The sequence below is a fragment of the Meriones unguiculatus genome, chromosome 8 (assembly GCF_030254825.1).
Source record: "Meriones unguiculatus strain TT.TT164.6M chromosome 8, Bangor_MerUng_6.1, whole genome shotgun sequence".
Taxonomy (NCBI): domain Eukaryota; kingdom Metazoa; phylum Chordata; class Mammalia; order Rodentia; family Muridae; genus Meriones; species Meriones unguiculatus.
The window spans coordinates 115,823,185-115,839,383 of NC_083356.1; the positions used below are offsets into that span (position 1 = coordinate 115,823,185).

At 42.9% G+C, this 16,199-nt stretch overlaps 1 protein-coding gene across 5 annotated transcripts in view; it reads left to right on the top strand.

The window, feature by feature from the left end:
* Positions 1 to 16,199, top strand: part of Ttn (titin) — a 262,706-nt gene that overhangs the window by 92,126 nt on the left and 154,381 nt on the right. For 2 of the 5 annotated variants that reach the window (XM_060390411.1, XM_060390412.1), the window contains 22 exons: positions 125 to 412; positions 831 to 1,121; positions 2,773 to 3,060; positions 3,585 to 3,677; positions 3,759 to 4,044; positions 4,873 to 5,056; positions 5,602 to 5,691; positions 5,790 to 6,057; positions 6,148 to 6,408; positions 8,213 to 8,422; positions 8,582 to 8,659; positions 8,762 to 8,788; positions 9,219 to 9,278; positions 9,490 to 9,573; positions 11,264 to 11,338; positions 12,049 to 12,093; positions 12,904 to 13,302; positions 13,727 to 13,786; positions 14,163 to 14,240; positions 14,409 to 14,486; positions 15,062 to 15,148; positions 15,385 to 15,465. The exons of the other annotated variants lie outside the window; for them this stretch is intronic. In XM_060390411.1, coding sequence (XP_060246394.1) covers positions 125 to 412; positions 831 to 1,121; positions 2,773 to 3,060; positions 3,585 to 3,677; positions 3,759 to 4,044; positions 4,873 to 5,056; positions 5,602 to 5,691; positions 5,790 to 6,057; positions 6,148 to 6,408; positions 8,213 to 8,422; positions 8,582 to 8,659; positions 8,762 to 8,788; positions 9,219 to 9,278; positions 9,490 to 9,573; positions 11,264 to 11,338; positions 12,049 to 12,093; positions 12,904 to 13,302; positions 13,727 to 13,786; positions 14,163 to 14,240; positions 14,409 to 14,486; positions 15,062 to 15,148; positions 15,385 to 15,465 — 3,411 coding nt within the window. The remainder of the gene's footprint in view (positions 1 to 124; positions 413 to 830; positions 1,122 to 2,772; positions 3,061 to 3,584; positions 3,678 to 3,758; positions 4,045 to 4,872; positions 5,057 to 5,601; positions 5,692 to 5,789; positions 6,058 to 6,147; positions 6,409 to 8,212; positions 8,423 to 8,581; positions 8,660 to 8,761; positions 8,789 to 9,218; positions 9,279 to 9,489; positions 9,574 to 11,263; positions 11,339 to 12,048; positions 12,094 to 12,903; positions 13,303 to 13,726; positions 13,787 to 14,162; positions 14,241 to 14,408; positions 14,487 to 15,061; positions 15,149 to 15,384; positions 15,466 to 16,199) is intronic. 5 annotated transcript variants of the gene reach the window in all.

The window sequence follows — 16,199 nt, forward strand, 5'->3', positions numbered from 1 at the left end:
TGTGGTTCCCTAGACTGAAAGTCTTGTAATCACATACAACATTTGAAAGGGAACTTCGCTGTTTCTTCAGCAGGCACGGCCCAAGTCTGGGTTCTGAAACCTTGTCCCTGTCATCTCTCTGCAGAGGGGAAGAATCCGCCCTTCTTCGACATCCCTCTGGCCCCCGTGGACGCTGTGGTTGGAGAAAGTGCTGACTTGGAATGCCACGTCACGGGCACACAGCCCATCAAGGTCAGCTGGGCCAAGGACAACAGAGAGCTCCGCAGTGGCGGGAACTACCAGATCAGCTACCTGGAGAACAGCGCGCACCTGACCATCGTCAAGGTGGACAAAGGAGACTCTGGCCAGTACACCTGCTACGCCATGAACGAAGTGGGGAAAGACTCCTGCACAGCCCAGCTCAACATAAAAGGTACAGTTTGTCTTGCATGGGGTCCAAGAGAGGGCAGTCCTTTGAGAGATAGCCCAGCAGCCTTAACAACGACAGGTTTCTTACGATGGGGAGATTTCTCGGAAGCGTCTGAAAACAAGTTAAGAGGAACATGTTTATGAGGGCATAAGTTTGCATAAAGAAAAACTGAAGTCATTTAATCTGTACCTGCTAAAAGTTGACATGTGCTCCTCAGCCCTAAGACTGAATGTTCCTTCTTACAAATGTCAGGTTGTGTAAATGCCCGTGAAATGTTTCCATCAGCTGTCCTGTCAGAGAGCAGCTGAGAACTGGCTGTGGGAAGAGGAGTCGCACAGGAGCATACATGACTTGTCTGAGAGCGTCAAAGGGGTAACTTTACCTCTGCACCCGCTTCAGTTACCTTTTTCACTGCTTACAGAGCGCCTGATCCCACCGAGCTTCACGAAAAAGCTATCCGAGACAGTAGAAGAGACAGAGGGGAACTCGTTCAGACTGGAAGGGCGTGTGGCAGGTTCCCAGCCTATCACTGTTGCTTGGTACAAAAATAATGTAGAGATCCATCCGACTTCCAACTGTGAGATCACGTTCAAGAACAACGCACTGCTCCTGCAGGTCAAGAGAGCCAGCATGGCCGACGCAGGCTTGTATACCTGCAAGGCAACAAATGATGCGGGCTCTGCCCTGTGCACCTCTTCCATTGTCATCAAAGGTGAGTTGTCTCCATCGCGCTGTACTGTCATGCTTTTCTTTGCACACTTCTGTGTGCGCTTCTTCTGAAGTCTGGGCTCAGTGTCGAGCCACAAACAAGAAGGTACGTTAGTTAGTGATTGCCATCGTTACACAGGTGTTTGCTAAAACCACATTCATAATTTTATTACGTGATTCCCTAAGGTAGATTTCACTTAAGAAATAGACTCAGATTTCTAAGTCATGTCCCCAAATTCTCTCAAGTATTTAGAATTCAAACCCATTTTTGACAAGGGTATACAAGTGAGAGATATTTTGATGAAATGCATTTATTCTGAACATTTTTACAAAGTGTCATAACGTATTACGGTGACTTTGCTTACTCTCTGCTACAAGAAGAAACATTTGCTTTTGTTTGTGAAGAATAATTGTTTGATATGTATTACTCTTATCTTTTGGCCTAAAATTGAATAGTAATACCAGACAAAATAGAAAACCAGTATTTGGGTAGAAGAATATAATATTATAAAAGATATACACAAAGCTCTTATTTTAAGAAAAGAATCAGTCTACATCATTTCATATCTTCCTTACATGGTTTTCTAAACATAAAACATAAAAGTTTACAGACAGCCATAACTTATTTCACAAGGCAACTTTCTAGAAAAGCATGTAATGGTCATCACAGGTGAGCTACTGGCCACCTCAGAGTGGACCGGTGACCCAATATCATTAATAGGTTTCTATTGTGAACAGCTGTCTTGGCTACGAACTCAAAATTTATTATTTATGTGAGAAAACTGAAATTTATCAATTTTCAGTACATGTACTAACATGAAAAGTACCTTTTTAGTGGTGGTTTATTCTCCCCGTGGCTGTGCCGCTGGATAGCTACCTTCTGTGGTGCTCTGAGGCTGTTTTTCTGTAGGGGTTTACTGGATAGCAGATCCCAGAAGCTATGATCAGGAATGCTGCCTTGTTTTATCTCTAGGCTTCAGGATCACTGATTCTCTAGAGCTGTGATAGAACTTTGCATCACACATGCTCATTTTGTCACGTAACTTGTAACTTTTCTTTGTTTCCAGTTGGACACTTAACTTTCAACTCTTAGTTTCTTTGGGATAAATCTGGATTTTTTTTTATAGTAACTATAGCTGCCTTTAAAATCTAAAACTGAACATCAGAGAAAATCTCGTTAAGATTTGGGAACCTCCATAACCTTGATGGTGGCTCTCCTCCACAGGAAGTAACAATCATCGCTGTTCTATGTGAGCAGAATTCCCCTTATGCCTTCAGGTTTTGGAGTTTGGTAAAAATCCTGCCACCTGTAGTTTTAAAAGAATCAAAATCATGCTACACTGCACAGACACTGATAGCAATACCAACAGAGCATTTGCGGAGATTAGTCAGGACACAGATGCTGTGTTGCTTTGTGGACAGCTTGGCAGATGTCCTTCGCTTGTTTTTAAATCTTTACTCTTTTCAAAGCCAACAAATGTTAACAATTGCAAAAGATGAGTAAACTCTGCTGTACAATTCCAGCCACTACTGTGTCTGCTGTCACTTGTTGGAGGGAGACTATTTTGTCCTTTTCGAATCTCTTTTGCGAAACATCATGTATCCTTCGCTTTATGTTCTCTGTCATCCTCATAAAGATGCCTTTTCATTTCCAGAGCCCAAGAAACCACCTGTGTTTGACCAGCACCTCACCCCGGTAACAGTCAGTGAAGGCGATTTTGTGCAGCTCAGCTGCCATGTGCAGGGATCAGAGCCCATTCGGATACAGTGGTTGAAAGCCGGCAGAGAGATAAAGCCTTCCGAGAGATGCAGCTTCAGCTTTGCTAGTGGGACAGCTGTGCTGGAGCTCAAGGAGACAGCTAAAGCAGATGCGGGAGATTATGTGTGTAAGGCTTCCAACGTGGCTGGAAGTGACAGTTCCAAGTGCAAAGTGACCATTAAAGGTACAGACACCAAGAAAGTGTGACACACGTTAAGGCAGAAACTGCTCACGGTGGTCAGCTAAATAGAACTCTAGTAAGAATGGAATTAGACATGTTAGACACATGAGTTACTTGTCATTTGTAATCTGGAGTCCCCACAGTGAAAGCATCCAGTGATCTAATGGAAACAACCTCAATACAAAGTATTTAGTTACCCAGGGTTCACCAGCCTACTTCTTGAAACTCTCCCAGCATATTCTCAAGGATAAGTCAGAGTAGATGCTATGCTGATATGATATGGAATAGCTAGATGGCATAGCCAAGAGGAAATCCATACACTAAAGTCAAACCTGTAATGGCTAGATTGGATGCTCTGACAGCTGTCACTGGAATATATGTCTACAAAACTGCTTTGTCACTTGTAACTCACAGCTAGTGAGTCTTGGAGTACACTCCAAAGCTCTGAACATTTGTTTTACACCCCACAATGCCTATTACAATTCTCAAGTTTTTGCCCTAACAAAACGTGGAAATGTATGTTTCAGAAAAACCAGCTGCAGCCCCAGCAGCCAAGAAAGCAGCGGTGGATGGGAAACTCTTTTTTGTGTCAGAGCCTCAGAGTATCAGAGTAGTGGAAAGTAAGTGTGCAACCTCCTCCTGCCAATTTCACTTCAGAGGCACCAACACGGCAAGACTGATTTTGTTTCATCCTCCCTTAGAGACCACTGCCACATTCATTGCAAAAGTTGGAGGTGACCCCATCCCGAATGTTAAATGGACGAAAGGCAAGTGGAGACAGCTGAACCAAGGAGGCCGCATTCTGATCCACCAAAAGGGAGACGAAGCAAAGCTGGAGATTCGTGACACCACGAAAACCGACTCTGGGCTCTACCGCTGTGTTGCCTTTAACAAGCATGGGGAAATCGAGAGCAACGTCAATCTACAGGTGGACGAAAGGAAGAAGCAGGAGAAGATTGAGGGCGACCTTCGTGCGATGCTGAAAAAGTAAGTCCTGTCAGAATTGTGAAAGGGGCTTCCTACTCACAGAGGGCGTAGACCAGCCACTGCAAGACTCAGAGCACTGGAACCTGACATGGCTCATCAATGAGTGACAAGCCAGTCCATCGTGTTTAAGTGGAATTTAAGTGATCTGTCGAGATTTGTTTCTGAATGATGATGGAAAACAAAAAAAGAGATAGATCAAAAAACTTTTAAACAAAGGAAAGTAGCCAAATACTGTGTGTCCAAGTCTGAGAGGCTTGCTTTCACAAAGTTTTTTTTTTAATGTTCTAGTTTTTTAGATCATTTACTTTAAACATTTCCATAATCACCAATAATTTCAATATAATTTGTGTCTCACCATAATTATTGAATTATCACTCACTTTTCCACAGTTCCTTTTCATGACGTGATATCTAAATAAGGTTTTGCTATTTCATATAGCTATCATTAGTTGGGCTCCTGGTTATAAGATTAACAGGCATGTTTCCATATTCTTTCCTTTCTTCAACTCATTGGTCAGATTTCAACACTGTATAACCATAGCCCAATGGTAATCCATTCCATCACCAAACTGACTTTTTTTTATAGTTTTGGTCAACCCGATAAAATTAGCATGTAAAACTTATTTTTAATAAAGAATTTATTTTTATTTATAAATTTATAATATAGAATCATATATTTATTTCTTAATAAAAATATATTTCTTTATGAAGCACATTGAACTGTTGTACAGCGAGGGAAAACACTGAGACTTGACTGTCTTTGAATCCTGGCAGACGGTTCAAACTACCAAACAGAAGACACGTGGTTGATCTTAATTTCTCTTTTTAGGACTCCAGCCCTAAAGAAAGGCTCTGGGGAAGAAGAGGAAATTGACATCATGGAGCTTCTCAAAAATGTGGATCCTAAAGAGTATGAGAAATACGCACGCATGTACGGAATCACCGATTTCCGGGGCCTCCTTCAGGCCTTTGAGCTGCTGAAGCAGAGTCAGCAAGAAGAGACTCACAGACTGGTACGGCCCTTTGCTGCAGCTGCCTCCTAAGAGAGAGAAAATCATGCCTGAGTCATCCAGCCTTTCATATCAGCAGAAAGCCTCCAATTCCCAGGACACTGCATTTTCTAGGAAACAATTTACTATAACCTAGCTATAAACTTTACTGTAACCTAACAAACACCAAGAATAGGAATCAGAGGGCTAGAAGAGATGGCTTGGTGGTTAAGGGCGTGGGCTGCTTTTCCAGGGGCCCTGGGTTCAATTCCCAGTGCCCACAGGGCAGCTCACAACTGTCTCTGGTTCCAGGGACTCTGATGCCCTCTTCTGGCTGCTGCCAGCATCACACTTAGTGGCGTACATACAGGCAGGCAGGCAAACCCCACATACACACCAAAGAAAAATACATCTTTAAAAAATACCGGTACACATAAATAAAAATAAATTAAAAAAAAACAACCACCAATACACATAAAAATTTTACAAGTTTAAAGAATGGAAGTCAGACATAGTTGTGTGCCTGCTGATTCAAATCTTTGTTCCTAATGCATTATTTTTCCCCTCAGGAAATTGAGGAGCTGGAGAAGTCAGAAAGAGACGAAAAGGAATTTGAGGAACTTGTATCATTTATTCAGCAAAGGCTGACACAGACAGAGGTAAAGTGAATGATGTTAACAATAAAAATGTACAAAAAAAAATATTAGTGGGAATTATAAGGCAAGGAGTGGCCAATGGTGATTCTTTCTTCTCCCAGCCTGTCACCTTGATCAAGGATATCGAAAACCAGACAGTTCTGAAAGATAACGATGCCGTCTTTGAAATTGACATTAAGATTAATTATCCAGAAATCAAGCTCTCCTGGTACAAGGGCACTGAAAAACTGGAGCCAAGTGACAAATACGAAATAAGAATTGACGGGGACCGGCACACACTCAGAGTCAAAAACTGTCAGCTCAAAGATCAGGGCAACTACAGGCTCGTGTGCGGACCCCACATTGCTAGCGCCAAGCTGACTGTGATTGGTGAGTTAGACGCCGTTCTAAAGGCCTCGCGTGGTGAGCGCGCCTGCCTGGGATGCCCATGCTGAGCCACCTGTGTCCCTGTATCCACAGAGCCCGCTTGGGAGCGCCACCTCCAGGACGTCACTCTGAAAGAAGGCCAGACCTGCACCATGACCTGTCAGTTTTCCGTGCCAAACGTGAAATCCGAGTGGTTCCGAAACGGCAGAATCCTGAAACCCCAAGGCCGAGTGAAAACGGAAGTGGAGCACAAAGTCCACAAGCTGACCATCGCAGACGTCCGGGCCGAGGACCAGGGTCGGTACACCTGCAAGCACGAGGGCCTTGAAACTTCGGCAGAGCTCAGAATCGAAGGTGGGTGAGGAGGTGGGCTGAGCGCTGAGCCTCCTCGGCAGAGCCCCGCAGGCCCCTGCCGTCTCCCCCCCCCCCCCCCCCCCGCAGATCAATGTCAGGGAGCTCATGCGCCCTCTTCCTCCCACACCCAGATCAAAAGGAAGATATTCAACCAAGCGTGCATTTCTGTTAGACAGAAATCAGATTTTAATCTAGACGAACACATGATTTTTTTTTTATCGGTTGCTTCTTCTTAAGAAGCTTGATTTTATAATTCTCCTATCTATGGCTGTGGTTCCTAGAATAAACTCTTGGAAAAGGCAGGAAGTTGTTGATATATAAATCTAAAGGATTGTGATTTGGAATTGCTACCTTGTGGGACCTATTTTGACGTTCTAGGTATGAAACTTTATAGATAAAATTAACAACTTATGTGAGAAATAATGGCTATTTTTTAAAAAATATTTATTTCATTCATTTAAAAGTTCTGTTCTTTCTGAATCTCTGAGGTAAAATTTCTGACTTAGAGAGCAATAATACTTAATTTTTTTATTGTTAAGTTTTAGGTAATAACATTAAGCTATCCAAGAATTTTTTTTTATTGTATCTCATTATTTGGTACCATTTTAATTGTTAGAACAAAATTCTATTAATCTTATTTTCAGGATCTCAGGTTTCTGAATTATTTTGCAATAAATATGAGTGCCTCATCTTTTCAAAGCTCAAAGAAAGTTAAATGCCTTCACATTAGACTGAAGCTGAAAGTGCTAATCGCTTTTTAAATAAGTAAATGCTTTAAATATGTTCGTGAGTGACAAAACTGGCCAGAATATCACTTCCTGCAAGGTGCACAGAGCCTCAGATTCCCAGGTGGCTTTGCGGGAGAGTCTGCCTGCTCGCTCGGCCATCTCCTCCGAGCACCCTGCTGTCCCCGGGCGTTGCTGCCTTCTCATTTGCCTGTCTGTATTTGGAAAGTGGGTTTCTGAACTCTGGAGAGTCCTCTGAAACTTAGAATTGCAAATTTCCTGTTGAATTTGAAATCATCCCCCCCAGGGAAATCTTTATAGAAGAGAAAATTCCAGATCCTAAATAACAAAAAAATAATTTTCTCGAGGTAAGAAAGGGATCCTCAGAGGAATTCCCAGACCACGGGACTGCTTATGTGTTCTCGTTGTGAACCTTCTATTTCATGAGCAGTTTTGAAATGTAATTTGACTTTGGGTTCAAATCTCCCTTTGGCATCTCCTTCATTTGAATATTTTAAGGACTCCTGGGGATTTCTTTACAGTCTCCACCATCAGTCCTGGGGGAATGCCCTGGAGAATTGGAACACTTTGGTTGTTAATACAAGAACGTGTCACTATTGTTCTGCATATGGAGCTTCTATTATTTTCTATTATTTCATAAGTGAATAAAAAATAGAAGCCGAACATGGTAACACATACCTGCAGTCCTGGATACCTGGGAGGCGGGGGCGGGGAGGTGGCACATTCGGAGTCAGCCTGGGAGTCTTAGCTAGACTTTGTCTCAAAAAAAAATAAAATAAAATAAATTGCTGGGGATGGTATAGCACTGTTTTGTGAAGCCGTATTCAACAGCAGTATCACAAAAAACCCAACCAAACTAACTAATTTCACCGGGGGTACCTGGCGCACATGCATACCCTGTAATTCTGGCACTCGAAAGACCAAAGCCGTGGGCCTGTTTGGGCCACACAGGGAAACCCCCGCCTCGACCGCCAAGAGCATCTAAGTATCCGAGAGAAGCGCAGCAGCAGAGCTTCCCGTCTGTGCCAGCTGACTCTGGACCCTTTGTATCTGAACAGCCGAGCCGATTCAGTTCACAAAGCGCATACAGAACATCGTGGTGAGCGAGCACCAGTCCGCCACTTTCGAGTGTGAGGTGTCCTTCGACGACGCCATCGTGACCTGGTACAAAGGACCCACGGAGCTGACGGAGAGCCAGAAATACAACTTCAGGAACGACGGCCGCTGCCACTACATGACCATCCACAACGTGACCCCGGATGACGAAGGTAGCCGCGCGGACGCGCTCCCAGTGGACCTGGGGGGTGGCCCTCGCCCTGCCTGTCTTTGCCATCTCTCCCTTTAACTGCACTCCGCTGTGAGCGGCGCCGTACACTTAACTAGAGACGGGCGTTGGGACACTAACGCGGGGTGATTGTCCCCCACAGGTGTCTACTCTGTGATCGCACGCCTGGAGCCCAGAGGCGAGGCCAGGAGCACGGCGGAGCTGTACTTAACCACGAAAGGTGAGCGCCGGCCGGGCCGCAGGAGGGCACCTTACAGCCCTGGAAGCCAGCATCTTGCCCAGATGGTTCCTCCTATTAAAACGCCCTCTGTTTCCCTTGCAGAAATAAAACTGGAGATGAAGCCTCCCGGTGAGTTGTTACCATCTTTTAATCATTGCTCACAGTAAGGCCAACATGAAAACCCATGTAAATACATGAAAACCCAACATGAAACCCAATGCAAATACATGAAAACCCAACACGAAAACCCAATGCAAATACATGAAGTGACAGTTCCTCTTTCCGGTAGAATGTTACCCAGTAGAATGATTTCGAGCAAAACAGTGTTACACCGCGTGAGCTTAGGGGGAAATGTAGATAGCGGGGTGGCTGTCAGGAACGCACAAACAGCGTCACTACAGGATGAAGCGAGTTCCCGTGAGCACCGAACTGTGTGCCGTGCGTGATTCAAGGATGCGAATACCCTTGAGGCTGCGCGCCTGAAGGTGCCGTGGGGGGTACAGAGCGATGGGCGTGTGATATCAGCTCCCCAGGCCTTATCACCACTTGTTACTTCCAGACATTCCCGATTCCAGAGTTCCAATCCCAACCATGCCCATCAGAGCCGTCCCTCCTGAAGGTAAGACCTAGCCCTGGCCTCTGGGCCTGAAATCCCACCTCATTGTCTCCACTGTTCGTCCGGAAACCAGAGCAAACACGCAGCTACCGTGACGAGTAGATACTGGTGTCACTAGTTCAGTCACACCCCTGAATTAATAAACAGGACGCGGCCAGATGGCTCAGAAAGCAGGGAGTTAAAACATGAGGCTGATGTGTTTGTTTTTTTTCAGAAATCCCTCCCGCGGTTGCTCCCGGCATCCCTCTTCTGCTGCCATTACCTGAGGAGAAGAAGCCACCAGGAAAGCGTGTGGAAGGTACTACAGGACACCCAACCGGAGTGGTAGAACCGCTTCGTGTGGCTTGAGCTCCCTCTTGCGGTCAAGACGTTGAAATGTTATTCCCACTCTAGGGTTTGAAATTCTGAGAACTAGCACACGAACTAAAATGCTATGCTTTTTTAAAACATTGCAAGGGAACTACTTATATATTGATTAAAACTAAATATATTTCATGTGTCCCTAATGACTATGCTCAACGACTAATAGTATAATAACGAAACCAGTTTTCGGGGCAGCTCATGGGAATACACCAAATTAGTTGACGAGGAAACTGAAAACCGTGGTTTGTCTTCTTTTCATCTATACTTTCACCTACTCTTTGTAAGTCACTACTTGCATAAACTATGGTTGAGAATATCTTTGACATGTCTTTGACGTGTTTGGCTGGGTCTTGTTGGCGGGGGTAGTTTGTGTTTTATTTTCTTCACGTAGGAAACAGGTACCTAATAAAGAGATCGAACCTGGGCAGTGTAGTTGTATCCAGCTCAGCAGGCAGAGACAGGGTCATTACCACGGCAGAAGGCCCATAAGACAAACCCCGGATGAGGCTGCATAGTAAGACCCCGTCTCAAAGGCAAAACAAAACAGACAAGCTCTTAAACGGACCGAGAAATTGACCATCTCAAATGCTAAATGCTTAAAGTCGTGAGGGTACTGTTTACAACCCAGACAGCACGTTGCCCGAGACTCCTCAGGCTACAAATTCAGAGTCGCTGCAGGAATTCTCTCAGCATCGCTTAAAACATCTACTGGTCAAAACAATGCTTCACCATAGCCTGATCACTAACACTATCATAATGTCATCGGAATGCCATGTGAGACTCCTAATGCCTGCTGCAATTGATATTAAATGCTTGAACCATTTTTCAGCCAATTCCAAAGAAACTCAATATCTTCCAACCAATTTTGCAACTCCTATACTTTCAATAAAAGGGAGAAACGTGTGTGAATTATATGAGCATACTTAAGTATATTTCATTTAAGTATATTTCATATACTTATACTTATTGGTACGGAGAGGAATAATCAAAATCATAAGTTAGATCCCATCATGCTTCTGTGGTCAGAGGGAATAAATTCTGTTTTTTAAAAAAATGGCTTGTCCTTTAAATGGAAATGTTAACATGGCTACTGGTATTCATTGAAAAACCTGAGAATTTAAATCAGATTTTTTTTAAATCACAGGGTGTTTAATGTTTACAAATACTAGCGGCTGAAGGCCACATGTGACTAAAAAGAACCATGACTAAAATATACCACCCTTCAGCAGCAGCTACAGGCCACACGTATGACATGGGCTGGACATTAATTCTACTCTTCCATTTGCTGTTCCTCTGACAAATTTGTTCTCTACACCCAAAGAAACACAAGAGAAGGCATAGCTTCTCCTCCTTCTCTTCTGCTCTTCCGCTCTTCTTCTCTTATCCCTCGTATGATCAATGGACATATAAAACTGCAGTATTAATTCTACCTCCCTCCAAAAATCTCTCTTGTTCTTTTCACTTTTTAGTACAAGATTTTTTCTAAAGCAAGTATCTCACAATAAACTTTTATTTTATCTTGTTCTCATCCACATCTGAAAAGCAAAAATTGAAATTTCCTGAAAAGAATTCACTTATATCTGACTTTCTTTCTTTTTTCTTTTTTTTTTTTTTTTTTTTTTTAGTGACCAAAAAGGCTGTGAAGAAAGACACCAAAAAAGTTGTTGCAAAGCCCAAGGAAGAGGCACCACCACCGCCAGGTATTATAATAAACTTTAAAAATCAAATAAAAAAACTAATCAAGAGGTCCCTGTAAGGTTTTCATCGTGGATAAGTCCTTAGTGTAGGAGACAGGAAGTGCGCGGGCTGGGATCTGCAGGCACGTAGCCTTCCTGTGTCCAGGCCTGCCTCTGGCAACCAACGGCGCAGAGGATGCTCGCCGTCCTCAGCGATGATTTGAAGGAGGCCTTTGCCTTCTAGTGCCTCTGCTGCCCTTGAGTAGGCCCTCCCAGCCGCCATTGAGGGGTTAGCACTACATGCATAGCCCAACTCAGGGTCCTTCCTGCGTTTCCTCATCTAACATCGGAATGCATCCCGGAAGTTTTATAGCTCCCATCCTCCTGATGGGGATGGAAAGCGTAGCAGCCTCCCCAGGGGCCCTCTCCATCACAGGGACTCTCCCGGTGGTCGCTGGGAAAGCGTGGGTGTTTAGTGAACTTTATAGTTAATAGTTAAAGAATTAAAGAAGCCAGCCTGCGCAGGAATGGAACTCCAGCCTCTGTGTGCTGTGTTATCCAGACCTGTCCTAGCCACTTGTGTTGGCTTGGTTTGGAAATGGCGGGGTCTCTAGGATGCTCCTGTAAGGGGTGCTACATGTAAGGGGTGCCCACAGTGCTCCAGATTGGTAAACAGTAAATAATGCACAGTCTAAACATAAACATGCACTTTGTGTTTTTTGAAGTCCCAGAAGTCGCCAAGAAGCCCCCACCTCCGACTCCCATGATTCCAGCAAAAAGTAAGTAAAAAGGAATTGTTAAGCAGTTTATAAGTTACTGCTGCATTTCTGTGTATTTCATTATTCTAGGCTCCCAGGTTATTGTAAGCTTTTCTGGAAACAATGGCTGTGTTCCCTCCCAGGGAAAGGAAGCTAGGAGGATGGTCCTACACCTCTGCAGCCACTGGGGGCAGCAGTGAGAGATGGAAAGGAAAGGGCCCTCTCTAAAGTTCACAGTATAACTCACACAAATAATAAGGAAGGATTATAAGTAATGTTGATCTCAAAGATATTTTAAAATCTTTTATATAAAAATGAGGAATGGCTTTGATTACATAATTTTTCACTTGTCATTATTCAACTGAATAGTGAGTCATAGTTAAAAGTAAAAAAAAAAAAAAAAAAGAAGTAGGTTCCAAGAGAAATGCCTTTGCAGAAAGAAAAATAAAGAAAGAATAACTAGAGAAACATTGACTCTAGATTTCATAATTTATCAAGTCTGAAGTATTTCACGGGAAGTTAGTAGGAACCATCCAAACACACAGAATGATGAAAGGTAAAGCAATTTGAAGCTGTCCATTGAATCTATACTTTTGACCCTAGAAGAAAATTCTCAAATCAAGAGCAGAGAGCATCTTGATACTACCACATTGCCTAGTTGATAAACTAGAACCCGTTTTACTGGGAACACAAAGCAAACCACAGGAGGCTTAATCGGTCTAATTCCACGGCATCTGAGCTGCTCGATATTGAATAAATTGATAAAGCTTTCCTATGGGTGTGATTAATATGATTTCCCCTCTTCTCCTCCCCACCCTTTCTGTCTTTCAGCTTCTGAAATTATTGATGTGTCCTCTAAGGCTGAAGAGGTGAAAATTACAACCATCACCAGAAAGAAAGAGATTCATAAAGAAAAGGAGGCTGTGTACGAGAAAGAGCAAGCCGTCTACGAGAAGAGGGTTCTCATAGAGCCCTGGGAAGAGCCCTACGAGGAGCTGGAAACGGAGCCTTACACGGAGTATGAGGAGCCCTATTACGAAGAACCGGATGAAGACTACGAAGAGGTCCAGGTGGAGGCCAAAAAGGAAATCCATGAGGAATGGGAGGAAGACTTCGAAGAAGGCCAAGAGTACTACGAGAGGGAGGAGGGCTATGACGAAGGGGAGGAAGAGTGGGAAGAGACTTATCAAGAAAGAGAAGTGATCCAAGTCCAGAAGGAGGTCCACGAAGGTACGCATCCACTGTGTGGCTTTCCCTCTCTCCTCGTTTTCCCTTGGCTCCTTATATTTTCCATGCTATTACCTGATTTACAAGGGCCCGAAAGAGAAAGGACCGCTCTGGTTCCTCCGAGGTTACGGATCTTTAATCACTCTTTCTTTAGACTAGGCATGATCTTTAGTTGTGCTGATGTTCTCACATCACAGGTTGGACCATGTAACCCTAGCACAGACGCTGCATCTTGTTCGGCATCCGCTGCCTTGCCACTTCATGCTGTTCTGAGACTGCGCTAGTTCCATTAGTCGCGGGCTCCCCACCATGACAAACTCCCCGCACAATAACAAGTTATCCTTAACTTCTTTTCGTTTGCGACAAGCACAGCCTATCAGAACTGACTGACTTGAGCTCTCCTGCTTATCTTGTGTTTTTATTAAAGAATTACACGAGAGGAAAACCCCAGCCAAGGTGCCTGAGAAGAAAGCACCACCTCCCAAAGGTATGTGCTTAAAGCACTGAGGTACGCCGGAGTGTTTACGTCATTACCGTGGCTTGTCGGGCAAGGGTGTTTGATTCGAGTTAAATCCAATAGGCACAACTTCTGAGCTGTACTGTACCTATGAATTTTCTCTTAAGAATTTATATCTACTTGATATAATTAAAATATAAAAGAGTGCTATTTGGTAAAATTAAAATAAATATAAACAATCCCAGAAACTTGTGCTTACAGTTGAAAACACCAAACCTGCCTGTCTCTAAAAACATCATGTATAGCTGTATACATACTTACATACAGATATGTGTATGTAAGGAGGATGAGAGAAAATTTTAACAGAAATTCTAAAAGTACTGCAATTTCTTTAAAATATTTGCAGTTGTAAAGAAGCCAGTAGTTGAAAAGATTGAAAAGACATCTCGAAGAATGGAGGAAGAAAGAGTTCAAGTCACCAAAGGTATAGACAGCATTTAAAGACTTTTCTGGTAACACGTACATAAATCCTCTGCTCTCTGATATATGTTCACGTGTTATTTATATAGTTGCCCAAACTGATATTTTTTAAAAATTTTGTGCTAAGAAATATCCTTCGCAATACAAATATATTTGTACATATTTTTTAAAGTACCTGAAGTTTCCAAGAAGATTGTTCCACAAAAACCTTTCCGGACTCCAGTGCAGGAAGAAATAATTGAAGTGAAAGGTATACATCTTTATTTTTAAGCTACAAGCTCCAATTACTGCAATCTGTGCATATGGCTATCTGAACATACATTGCTAAAGAATTCAGAAGCACCACGAATACTACACATTTTGTATAGTACACATTTTATGTTGGGATATACCCATGTATAATTCAGTAACTATTTTTGCTTTTAGTCTGGCGCAGAAATTACATTTTTTTTAATTTAAGGAAGGTTTTGTGTCTAACGAGTGATCTTCTAACTTTACCATACAGTATGGCGCATTGCCCATAATATTTCCCATCCTCTAATTTATGTGAATTGATCCTAATTGATTTGGGAGAGTACCACCCTTTTTGTGTGAAGAAGTTGTGTCTATTTGATTCTCATTTGTTATTATTTGCTACAAGTCTGCATGGGTCGTTTGTCCAGACAGATCAAAACATGACGTGTTTTCTTCTTGACGCTGATTTCATTCTTTACCATACTAACCCCCTCAATCTGTGTCTAGAGATTTACATATGGTATGCCATCTGTGTTTCGTCTAATGTCCTGTCCTAGAAGAAACACTAACATGGCAATGCTCTTTTTAAAGTACCAGCTGTGCACACAAAGAAGATGGTTATCTCTGAAGAAAAGATGTTCTTTGCTTCTCACACGGAAGAGGAGGTGACCGTCACAGGTATATGGCAGTTTTGAATTTGAGAGCTCAAGACAGAGTTGCAGGTGGCCCTTGTTTCCCTTTCTTGACTAAGATATGATGCTGCGGGCATTTCTGTCTCCTTGTATTTCTCTGTCATCTTTTTTACTTTTGTGTCTGTCACCTTTAATTATTTTTGTTTTGGTACTCTTAGTAAAATTACGGTTGCCATCCACAATATGATCTGTCAGTAATTAAGTTGTATATTTTTTTTAAAGTCCCTGAAGTACAAAAGAAAACTGTCACTGAAGAGAAAGTTCATGTTGCAGTTTCCAAAAAGATTGAACCACCACCCAAAGGTATCAGCAATTCATTCTACATTTAAAATGTTTTCAGGCAGAAGTCACAGTAAATGTCTAACTACCCTGATACTGAGTATCAGAATTAGCCACACAGTGGCCAGTCCTAAATTCTGGGTGGGCAAGAACTCACCGGAGAGAGAACAGAAAGACCTCAAGGAAGCACAGGAGTGAAACACAAGGCTCCCTTTTCTGTCTCCAGACACGTACAATCTAGTGACGTTTTTATTTGGAGATAAAGTCAGCTCACCAAAGGCTTTTCAAAATGTTAAAAACAAAACAACTTCTATTAGGAGTTTAATATACCAGAAGTATTAAAAACTAAGTTTTGTGAACTTATAAGTTAAGTAAATTGTATTGGAAATTCCTTAATACTCAGAATGTACAGCTTCCACTTTTTCTGCATTTTACTATTCTCTGTGTCTCGGGGGTTGTTGGCATCTGCTGTTTGTGCAGCCAGCATGCAATCTGATGGCACCCTCCTGGCCAGCTCTTTCTAACTCAGAACTGTACAGCACCAGTTACACCAGGAGCCACAGTGTCAGTCCTTACCCTACACTGAAAGCAAAAGATACAGGACCTCCTGGCCAGGGTAGTATCCATGTTTAACCCCGGCACTCAGGAAGCAGAGACAGGCAATCTCTGTGAGTTTGAGGACAGCCTGGTCTACATACCAGTTCCATGCCAGCTGTGGCTACATAGTAAGACTCTATATGGAAGGAAGGAAGGAAGGA